The 12386-nt window shown below is 43.3% G+C and overlaps 1 protein-coding gene across 1 annotated transcript in view; it reads left to right on the top strand.

Moving 5' to 3' along the window:
- The first annotated feature begins 249 nt into the window (after nt 1-249).
- The window catches only part of LOC126195338 (uncharacterized), a 29599-nt gene continuing 17462 nt past the window's right edge, over nt 250-12386 (top strand). The window contains exon 1 of the mRNA XM_049933912.1: nt 250-1210. Coding sequence (XP_049789869.1) covers nt 276-1199 — 924 coding nt within the window. The 5' untranslated portion in view covers nt 250-275 and the 3' untranslated portion in view covers nt 1200-1210. The remainder of the gene's footprint in view (nt 1211-12386) is intronic.

Here is a 12386-nt window from a genome sequence, read left to right as displayed (position 1 = left end):
ATGCTTACGTACCTGCAAGTCCTGATGACGAAGAAGCAGATCCTGACGTGGTTATTGTCGAAGAAGTAGATGAAAACGATCCTGACGTGATCATTGTCGAAGAAGCAGGAGAAGCAGATGCTGACGTGATTATTGTCGAAGAAGCAACGAACCAGACACTTGGAAAAGAATGGTGTGCGGATCGTGGGAGCGAGCTAGTGTTCGATTTAGGTGCTTCACCTGACGTCCGCGCAGAAGAATTTGTTGACACGGATTGCAGCCGCGAGGTTGTTGCCATGGAGGTTCCAGAATGCAGTCCAGAGAACTACGCTGGAGGTCAAGACGCAAGGTGGATAGAGCCGAGTGAGACAGAACAGTGGCGTCATCCGCTCTTGCCTGCCGACCAGTGGGAGCAACAGCCGTTTCGACGTTCACAGCTTGAAGCAGATTACGAAATGCCCAAGCAGACACTGTCACAAATACCACCTTACCCAGGACCGCAGATCCAGAAGCAGCGTATACTCGAGGAGTTGCTAGAAATGAATCGCGTAGAGCTCCCTAGAGCTTCTCCGCAGCCACAAGAGTTAGTTCCTTTGAACGTTTACAGATGGCACAAGCCTCAAGCGTTTCCCGAACGATGCCAGAACCGGATCAGCCCGCCCACTTGCCAGTGTGGGTCAGTCCACGAGACAGCTGTCGACAGGCCTGCGAAGACTCTAGACAGACAGACTTGGTTGCAAGACAGTCGCCTCGTTCTGTGTAAGGAGCAAGTAGAGAAAGAAACTCGTATTGGAAACGCTTCACAATTTCTGAAGACGTTCCATGAAGTTCTCTCAGAGTGCGAGGAGGCCGTTCCACACGAAGCAGTGTTCCAGGAGCCAGAGACGCCGTTTCGTCAACACTGCCAGTGTCCCGCGGCTCAGCAAGAATTTTCTGAGAAATACGAGTTTCAGCACAGTTACGGGACTGTGAAGACGGAGGAATATCAGTTCCAGCACAGTTCCAGGACTGTGAAGACTATCTTCACAAACAGCATTCCCAGCCAGCGTTTCATTGCAGCTCAGTCGGTGGCCGTCGATCGCCAAGTGATTTACAAAGAAGAGTACAAAATCATCCCACAGCACCAGCTTGAGTGGAACATTTCAGATGGAGATATTCTAGGCGACATGAATATGGACTTAAATTTCAGTCGTGGTACGCTAGTGGGCGTCAGTCCATAACGACCGACAAGGTATGTCATAAATTAGTGCATCATCTAAGATTTTACAATATTTTTGCTTTGAATTATGTGACCCTCGTTCTGTTCCTAATACATGTATTGACTTCATACTATGAAGGTCAGTGTGAAAGTTTTGGGAAAGTTATGCACATTCTTGCTTTTCAAAAATGATAATCTTCTCAAAATACTTATAGTCAAGTTAAATTTAAAAGTGTATCTTCCTGGTATACCCCGTTAAAGACGACTGATACAGTTTCGAATAGAGCGGCAATTTTATTCTGTTTTCGCCAGGATCCAAGATAATCTTTCGTTTGTACCTGAAATATAAGAGCCGATCAAAAAGTTTCTATCTGAGGGCGTTGCTGCAGCGTACACTCTGCAAGGGGGAGAACAAAAACGAGGGGCGTTTGAAAAGTCTGTGCATAGTCCGAGAGGTGGCACCACCGGCGCGTATCGAGGTCATGTTTAGTTAGTAGCATCTTTGGAAAGAATGCACACGAAGTTTCAGCCATATTGGTCTATTTATTTGTGTTTGGCATTCGTGTTAATAAAGGAAGTCGAGTGATTGTCAAAAAATGGACGAAAAAGAATTTCATGTGGTGATTAAACATCTTTTATGAAAGGCAAAACGCCTCATGAGACTAAAGAGAAGCTTGATAAACATTATGGTGACTCTGCACCTTCGATTAGAACAGTTTATAAGTGGTTTCAAAATTTTCGGAGTGGCGATATGGGCGCAAGTGATGCTGAACGTTCTGGACGCCCTATGGAGGTTACGAATCCAGAAATCATTGATAAAATCCATGATATGGTGATGGATGACAGAAGAGTTAAGGTGCTGTGGGCATCTCGAATGAACGGGCACATAATATTTTGCATAAACATGTGGACACGAGAAAGCTATCCGCAAAATGGGTTCCGCGATTGCTCACGCTTTACAAAAAACCGAATCGTGTGAAGTGTTGCAAGGATGATTTGCAGCTGTTCAGGAAGAATCCGCAGGACTTTAAGTGTCGTTTTGTCACTATGGATGAAACATTGCTACATTACTATACTACTGAGACCAAAGAACAATCTAAACAACGGGTTACCAAGGGAGAATCTGCACCAAAAAAGGCGAGGACCATTCCTTCAGCCGAGCGGTCTAAGGCGCTGCAGTCATGGACTGTGCGGCTGGTCCCGGCGGAGGTTCGAGTCATCCCTCCGGCATGGGTGTGTGTGTTTATCCTTAGGATAATTTAGGTTAAGTAGTGTGTAAGCTTACGGACTGATGACCTTAGCAGTTAAGTCCCATAAGATTTCACAAATATTTGAAACATTTTTGAACCATTCCTTCGGCCGGAAGGGTTATGGCGACTGTCTTTTGGGATTCGCAAGGGATAATCCTCATCGACTATCTGGAAAAGGGTAAAACTATTACAGGTGCATACTATTCATCGTTATTGGACCGTTTGAAAACCGAGCTGCAAGAAAAACGCCGGCGATTGGACCGCAAAAAAGTCCTTTTCCATCACGACAGTGCACCAGCACAAACCTCAGTAGTTGTCGTCGCAAAATTAATGGAAATAGGATTTCAACTCGTTTCACATGCCCCACCCCCCATTCTCCAGATTTGGCTCCCTCGGACTACTATTTGTTCCCCAAATATGAAAAAATGGCTGTCAGGACAAAGATTTTATTCAAATGAGGAGGTGACTGCAGCAACTAATAGCTATTTTGCAAACTTGGACAATTCCTTTTATTCGGAAGGGATCAACAAATTAGAACAGCGTAGGACGAAGTGTGTAAGTCTAAAAGGAGACTATGTCGAAAAATAAAAAAGGTTCACCCCAAACACGTAAGCAGTTTTTATTTTTGCACGGACTTTTCAAACGCCGCTCGTACTTTTATAGACAAACAAATGATTACAATTTCAGAAAAACTGGATGATTTAATCAACAGAAAGAGCTTCACAGATTGAAAAATTCAGTAATGGTGTGGCTCACCTGTGGGCCTTATGCAAGCAGTTATTCGGCTTGACATTGATGGACAGAGTTGTTGGCTATCCTTCTGAGGGATAGCCTGCCGAATTGTGTCCAACTGGTCCAGTAGATCGTCAAAGTCCCGAGATATTGGGATGGTCCTGCCCATAACGTTCAAATGGCTCTGAGCACTGTGGGACTTAACTTCTGAGCTCATCAGTCCCCTAGAACTTAGAACTACTTAAACCTAACTAACCTTAGGACATCACACAGTCTCGCGGTTCCAGACTGTAGCGCCTAGAACCGCTCGGCCACCCCGGCCGGCCACATAACGTTCTCAGTGGAGGAGATATCTGGCGGACGTGCTGGCCAAGGTAGGGTCTGGCAAGCACGAAGAGGAGTAGAAACTCTCAAAGTGTGTGGGCGGTCATTATCTTGCTGAAATAAAAGCCTAGGATGGCTTCTCACGCAGGGCAGCAAAATGGGGCGTAGAATATCGTCGACATACCGCCGTGCTGTAAGGGTGCCGCAGACGATAGCCAGAGGGCTCCCGCTATGAAAAGAAGTGGCACCCAGACCATCACTCCTGGTGGTCGGGCCATATGGTGGGCGACTGTCGGTGTCCCACCGCTGCTCGTACTCATTTCGAAGCGGGTCTTACCAGTGTCGCCTGCCATAGGGCCTGCAGCGGGGAGTGATGGTCTGGGGTGCCACTTCTTCTCATAGCGGGAGCCCTTTTGATGTCATCTGCGGCACCCTTACAGCTCAGCGGTACGTCGGCGATATTCTACTCCCCGTTTTGTTGCCCTTTGTTGGAAGCTATCCTGGGCTTGTGAGACCTGAGTTTCTCCTGGCGTATACAATTTTCAAACAACTTATGGCAATTCAGCCAGGTAATGTTTACAGCGACCGCCGATATTTCGGCGGGAGTGCACCCTGCCGTTTGCGAGGCACAAACTGGAACTGACAGGTGATGTACAGACAAATTTAAAACTTCGGTTCTTAGAGTAATTCAGGAAAGATAACACACATACACTGAACACGAGTGCCACCAAAGATGACCAAAGTCAGAGGTATCGATAGAGAAAGACTACGAAGTAGCAAGTGAGGTAACATTGACTCTGTCCCTCTGTTTTTTGACAGGGGAGAGAGAGAGCAGGAATCCACCTAGAGTTTACGCAAAAACCTCCATCCCTGTTTACAAGGTTGCTCGCTTAGTCAATCTCAACAGCCTCTTTAATAACGCTGTCCCAGTATCTGGACGTGCATGCCAATATTTCGGTACTGTTATATAAAATAGGGTGACCAGTATCCAAACAATGTTGAGCAATAGCAGATTTGGCTGCTGTAACCGCGTGTGCCGTTTATGTCAGTACATCGGTCCTCCACGGTCCTGGTAGTCTGACCAGTATGTATGCCATGCCACAGCTACAAGGAATGCCATATACGCCTCTAATTTTAGATGGAAGTCGGAAAACAAATTTCACATGGTATTTCGGTAAAATACGGCCGATCTTTTTGGAAGTGCTTCCTACGGAAGCAAAAAGGCAGTAGACTTAGGTGTCGACTCAGTATTATCATCAATCACGCTTTGCACAGTTGGTCGGTAGCGCAACGCACTTTCAATCTGTCTTTTACTATACCCATTTTGACGAAATGTAGCTTCAAGATGGGCCAGCTCAGCTGGCAAAGTCTCAGTGTCGGAAATGACATGTGCCCAGTGTACCAAGGTACGAAGTACCCCTTCACGCTGAGCCGGCTTCCTAATGTCAAAACGTTTTTGTATGTCCATCCTTGTGGATGATGGTCTGCGGGACTTCAGCCGCTCAGTTACGTAATAAAATGGAACAGCTACAGCCCTCGTTTTGATTTTATCATATTGGAACCAGTTTCTGTGACTCAATACACCATCTTCGGGCGTTAACGGACGCTGAGGTTGAACTCCAGTCGTATACATGATCCCAACAGTGGCCTACATCTAAGAACTGACTTCCGTAGAAAACTGTGAAAGCGATGTGGTGTGTGTTGTGTCTGCAACCATCGACTACCAACGAAGTCAACAGTTGATGGTTGCAGACAACATTGCTTCTATTGTTTTCTATGAAGCCAATTCATAGATGCAAGCCACTGATGGGACCGTGTAAACAATTGGAGTTCACGGTTTCAGCGTCAGTTAAGACCTGAAGATGGTTTACTGAGTCACAGAAACTGGATGCAATATGATAAAATAAAATCAGAACGACGGCTGTAGGTGCTCCATTTTAATACGTGATTGTCAAGACGATCCTCCTTAAAACGAGAAAATCATTGTCATGTCGTGCTCTGTCCTGTGGCATTATCCCGATACACGGCGCAAATGCTTCTGACTGCCTGCGCTACTGTCGCCCCTCTATAGAACTCAAACAGGAGAATATGTCGGAAATGTTCCGATTTCTCCACTTGTCACTTCATATCTGCAAATGACAAAATGACAATATGTAGACTCAAATATCAACAGTAAGCTACAAGTAAAAAATGAGAATCGATAAGTAAAGCCATAGCAACCTGAATACGAACACACAAAACAAAAACGCTACGAACTCATGCACCAACCTAATGCTTAGTAAGTTTCATGTTATAACTTCGTCTCCTACTTTCAGGCGACGGTTGTGTGTCCTGAACATCAGATTATGATAATTATCATTAAGACTTGTGTACAAGGTATCTCTCTCCTGCCAACAAACATACCAATATACATCGTTACAGTCCACGTAATTCGTAATATTGAACTTAGTTTCTGAATCTTGTAATTGTCAAGGTTTAAGTTACGTAGATCAATCACTAGAAATTCTATCTTTGACTGCAGCGTTTTAAGAAAAGCTGGAACCAGAAAGTGAAAATATTTCTCTTTGATTTTTCTATGTGATTGCATGAAAAAGGCAAGAATAATTAATAATGCTATGATTTTCTTTTTTGCGCTTATTAAAGTAACTACGGTCTACAGTTAGCTTGGCAGACAATTTATTTGAAAATTTTTAATCGACCACGAAAAGAAATAATGTTTTCCCTTCAGACTTGGTAAAACTAAAATCATTGCAGGTTGTATTGGATATGGTAAATTACAATCGCGCAAAAAAATGGCGCCTAAAGAGCCTCCATGTTTAAAAGATTTGCTTTGATAAACAATCAATATTTTTATTATTACTTTCAATGAAAGGGATTACTAAATGATGTAGTCCATACTCTAGAAAATATTTTTGTGATTTGTAATGAGGAATAGTTAACACACAACCTCACATTCTACTTCCAACGGACACAGCAAGATAATTTAGTCGACCAGACAATATAGCAGCAGCGTTGCGTTCCCTTTTCGTATCAGTACACGAATTTACAATATGATGGTAAAAAGATCTTTGTACCGAGTTTTATCTCGTAATTTACGTTAGGTTACATGCATTGCATAATTACGCAGATACTGACGAACAATAAAATTGAATATTGTTTCATTTATGTGTACTAGGTCCTGTTACATAATACGTATTGTTCATTAAAAGAGGGCGAAAATTTCGTAAGTCCGGATGTGATGCCACTAATAACATCAAAGCATTTATTAGTGGCGAGTAGGTGGAGTGAACCAACAAGCTTAACAGAGCCATGTACAGTAGATAAATGATTGGCACCTAGTCATGTGAGAATGGGAGCATTGATTTAAAATGTATTATGACTGAACAACACTAACATTAAATTTGACAAAGTAGTGATTCTTCCGATCAACTAGTCATCCACAACGTTCTCTCGAAGGGCCCGTATCACGAACTTAGATGGTGGAGTGTGTGTGTCATAATGGATTGTAATGAGGCGCTACTGCTTCACGTGGAGATGCGGTTCACATGTCGTTGCTATTAGGTCGTTCTTGACGATTGTATGTGCGTGAGTGTGAGTAAACAGCCATTCGTTGAAGGCTTTGTACTCTCCGTTCCAAATTTGCCGTTGACTTGCTGTCCCACCACACGACATTCGCTACCAACATACTGGGACATGTCCAGAACTACCTGCCCTTGCAGTTACATGCCATGAAACAATGGTAGGTTTCTACTTATGTTGTTGGGACACGGCAACGTAGTATTCGAGACTGCAGACGTGGCAAGGGTGCTGTGTCCCTAGTCCTGCTCTGTCAAGAAATTTGCTGTTCTTCCATCTACGGGCTTCTTATGCAGCCATTAATTTCTTGCAGGAAGACATGCAAGCTTGCAAATCTCGTTTTCGCCACTGAATTATATTCACCCAACCTTATGGATTGCCAGTCGAGGTTTGTGGGCGGTCTAGAGGGTTCAGCAGTTTTTCGTAATGTGACCGTAGTGATGCATAATTAACAGCTTAAAATTTATAAGGCTTTCGTGGCCACTTCTTTAGAGACTGGTTGTTGGATTCTGTCTCGGTTTTTTCGACCGACGTTTGTTGATGATTTTTTTGACGTTTCGCCAGCACCAGTGGCTGGCATAGTCAAAGCTTCACCCTCCATTAGTGATGGTGGACTGGAGTCAACCTCGCGGCCGCAGATTATGTGTACCTGGCGCGCCAACGTTGAGGGCTTTTCCGTGGGCATTTCCGGTGACGTTCTCCCCTTGCTGCCTGCAAAGGTCGTTCGCTGCTGCTCCGGAATCCAGGAACCGTTCACCTTGAGGCTTTTTCCTTTCTTGTTGAAGCTGTTCGCATGTTTCTTTAGTTCTAGAGATTCTCTGAACCAGCGGGTGTAATATCTCTTCTGTAGAGCATGATATTCTGTTTTGGCGAGTTTTACTATATGGTCGGTCTAACGCGTTGTGGTGCTGGCGAAACGTCAGAAAAATTATCAGACAAACGTCGGCCGAAGAGCCCGGGATAGAAGCCAACAGGCAGTTTGTTAACTGCTTAATGTTGGGTACTTAATTGCTAAGACCTGTAGCTAACATTTATTCACATTAAAAGATGTCATTCAACACTCATTCATTCGTGTATTTTATAGGCATATTAGGGCATTGACATATTAAGGATAGGAGAGCAGCTGCAATTTCAACTCACCAACTGCGCTACAAGTAGGACTTGGACGTTGAGAAATAAGGGGGATTCATGGGCTACGGTTACCAGTTGGAGGATATGTGGGTGTTCAAATGGATAGATCTTCTGGAATATAGTAAAATGGATGATGTTCTTGGTTATGCTAGCGGATTAGAGGGATTTGTTGGATTAAAGGTGTGTGCTGATGTAAATGGATGGCGACAACCAGTTCAGATTTAGCCAAAAGTTGTTTCAATTTTGCATTTATGGGTATATATGCAGAGGGTTTGTGTCGGTGGTTTTCTTTGCATCGTTGATAGGTTGGAACTAAACTAAACTCCGCCCGAATGGGCCACGAAGGTCCAACGGTACCGACCGGCCGCCGTGCCATCCTCAGCCCGCAGGCGTCACTGGGTGCAGATATGGAGGGGCATGTGGTCAGCACACTGCTCTCTCGGCCATATGTAAGTTTACGAGACTGGAGGCGCTACTTCTCGATCAATTAGCTCCTCAGTTTGCCTCCCAAGGGCTGATTGCCCCCCGTTCGCCAACAGCGCTCGGCAGACCGGATGATCAACCATCCAAGTGCTAGCCCAGCCCGACATCGCTCAACTTCGGTAATCTGACGGGAACCGGTGTTACCACTGCGGCAAGGCCGTTGTTCACTGACAGGCTGAAAGGGGAGCGGGATTTTGCCATCCATAGTGACGAGTTAATTGCACTGTACACATTTTGTGCACCTACAAGCTCGAGGCTGGAGTTTTTTGTTTTCTACATGGACTCAACGGTAATACATCAAGATTTTTATCAATAAGGTGGTTTATTTTAATAATTGGTTCACCAAAAATGTATACGCTTGGTGCGACCAGAGTTGTCGCAGATACATAGGGCTTCAAGAAATAGGAGGGTAGAGCAAGAGTGAGCTACTGTGACCAGTTCAGTGATAGAGTTGTCATCAGACTCGACAGTAAACCAATGCCGACAACAGTAGTTCAGGGATACGTGCCTACGTCACAAGCATAAGATGAAGAGTTGGAAAAAGTACATGGGGATGCTGAACAGGGAATTCAGTATGTAAACGGAGATAATAATCTAATAATCGTGAACGATATGAGTGCATAGCAAGGGAAAGAATAGAAGGCAGTGTTAGAGGAGGGTAGATGCTTGGTAGTAGAAATGAGGAGGAAGAAAAACCATTTGAGTTCTGCAATAAATTCAGCTAATAGTACTGAATAAGTTGTTAGAAAATCTGAAAAGGTTAAGTTATACTTGGAAAAGTGCCGGAGAGACGGGAAAATTCCTCATGGACTACAGCATGGTCAGATATTTTGATATTTTGAAATCAGATATTGGATTGTAAGGCGTACGAAGGAGCAGACACAATTTAGTAATGATGAAAAGTGAACTGAAATTAAAGAGAATCGTCCGGAACAATAAGTCAAAGAAGTGGGATAGTGAACTACTGAGGCGTGACGAAATGCTTTTGAAGCTTTATAATGATATAGACACTGCGATAATGAATGCCACTGTCGGCAGTTCGGTTGAAGAGGGATGGACGTCTATAAAAAGCGCAGTCATAGATGTTGGACAGACAAACATAGGTACAAGGGAGGTAACGGCGGAGAAACCATAGGTAACAGAAGAAAGACTTTTCAGTTGATTGACGAAAGATGGATGTACAAAAATGTTAAGGAAAAGACAGGAATACAGCGGAGGGCAGCCAAGGAGAAGTGACTGCACGAGATATGGAAGTAATCGAAGAAGAAATGGTCGTCGGAAGGACTGATTTTGTTTATAAAAAAGTCAAAACAACCTTTGGAGAAATTAAAGAAAGGGTGGCAATATTAAGAGGGCAATGGCAACTCCACCGTTTAAAGTAGACGAGGGAACGGATAGGGGGAAAGCGTAGATTGAAGGCCTCCACTGGGAGCAGGAGAGAAAATGGGAGTCCATATGGAAGACAGAGGGGGTCCATTATTGGAAGGCTTGAAATCAAGTAAGGCAGAAGGGATGGATAAAATTCCATCGGAGTTTCTAAAATCATTCAGGGAAATGGCAACGAAACGACTATTGAAGTTGGTTACGGGGAATTTATGAAACTGGCGACATTCCATCAGACATCCGGAAAAATGTCATCCACACAATTCAGAAAATAGCAAGGCAGATGTGCGAAACTATATCACATCAGATTAACAGCTCATGCATTCAAGTCTCCGACAAGAATGAAGGATTAGAAAATTAATGATCTTTTAGATAACGATCAGTTCTCTCGTTGAAATTGATAATGGAAGCAGGTCTTATGAAAAATCAAGACACGTACGTAGAATATGTCAACCTGGAACAGTGGCTACCGACTGGATGTAATTACCCTCTGAGTGGTGGAAACCAAAGGGATCGATTGTGTTTCACTCATGAAACTAAATTATTTTTAAAAGATTATTACAAATATCACAGTTTTGTAAGACTCTTATATTGACTACGTAAGTTATAAATGATAAGTTTTTCTCTCAGTTACTGGCAGAAATACATGACGTGATGCGGTGAAGTTTGCAGATTGCGAAAAAAAGGAAAAAATCTATGAAGAACATCTTCTTCACATAGTTCACCTTCTACACACATACTTCGTGCTTTGTACCATGCATCTATGACAGTAAAAGTGAGAATAACTCATCAAAATGTATTGTCCAAGTTTTAGATAGTTCCTACAATGGACCAGAGATTGAGTCGTTACATACTTCGAAACAGGTACATGAATTAAGCGACAGCACCATACAACAGTAACTACTAGTACGTAATGGCGCTACAGTAGTGGAAATCAGTACAAAGATAGCATTCCTGCGACTATAATTGTACAATATCTGTAGCTTACTGTAACGAATGTATTATAGAAGTAGTAGTTACATATAAGACAGAATTACAAAGTTTCTTTCATAACACGAGTAGCAAAATGAGGCGTTTGCCTTTTCAGGGTGGAAACTGATGTAGAGGCACTCTTGTGTCCTGTTGTGTTATTGCATTGTTAGCATTAAGTTGAATGACAACTACACTATTTTTGTTCTGTACAGTTTTGTTTATTTTGAACTATTTTTCGGCTTATTAGGCCATCTTCAGGAAACAAATGACTACGTCCGTAGAGGCTAGCCAGTTGTTTCCTGAAGAATGGCTAATTAGCCGAAAACTAGTTCGAAAGAAACAAAAACAGTGTACATGTTATTCAACCTTAAATATGAAACTGTTCTACCAAGAAGTAACGGAAGAATCCATAAGTAAGCACTTCAGTACCTTGTCGAACCTTCGTTCTTTCTAGTTACCTAAAAAGTTCTCTTCGGCGTTGATTTTGTTAGGGTTTGTAGTTATTGCACTGAAATTGTCACCCACTCTTCCCGTATCGCTCTTTTCAGCTCAGATACCGGTACGTGCTCACATTGCCTTCCATTTTCATATCCGGTCTGCGTGCAGGCCAGAGCAAAACATAGATATTTTCATCTTCAAACCTTTTTTTGGTTGTAGCAGAAACATACACAGATGCATTACTTGGTGAAACGTCAGACTTTCGTCCCGTAAGTCCTCTTACATTCTAATCAATTCTGTCAGCATCTCAGTGTACGTGTTAAGAGTTCACTGCAGTGTTCAGCCAATCAAAGCGCGATTTATCTTTAGCGCAGAAGGCTGTCCAAATCATGACATTTCCAACACCAAAATTACTCTCATTCTTTCCCGCTGCTCTCTCCTCAGTTCATGCCATCTGGCCCATCTAAATAAAACCTCTTTTCACCATCGAAGATCACTTGATGCCATTTTGAAGGGGAAAGTTGGAGTATGCGCTAAGGTAGATCTTTGCGGCAGTGGCGACTAGCAATCCAGCGACACAAAAGTAATAGAACTGTAAAACATTTATGGCTGCACAACATATCTCCGTGAGTGAGCGTTCATAACCTGTACGCAGTCATACACAGACGTTCGAACAAACACAAAACGATGTCCTAGAGAGGACGAAGGAAGGTAAGTAAGATAGATAAGGACTTTCTCAGGGCTATGACGACTGAAGAAGTGTTCGCATTTTCGCTGCCCTGTGAGCAGCTGTGTTGTTGTGGTACGGTAGCAACCGCTGTAGACGTACCTGTAGCAACTGCTAAATTTTATTCGTCTCAAGTAGTCGAAATTCAGGATCTCACGCTTATGTTGGCTGGATCCCAAACAGTGAAACTTCT

The sequence above is a fragment of the Schistocerca nitens genome, chromosome 7 (assembly GCF_023898315.1).
Source record: "Schistocerca nitens isolate TAMUIC-IGC-003100 chromosome 7, iqSchNite1.1, whole genome shotgun sequence".
In the NCBI taxonomy this organism is placed as follows: Eukaryota; Metazoa; Arthropoda; class Insecta; order Orthoptera; family Acrididae; genus Schistocerca; species Schistocerca nitens.
This window is presented reverse-complemented; position numbering and strand designations above follow the sequence as displayed.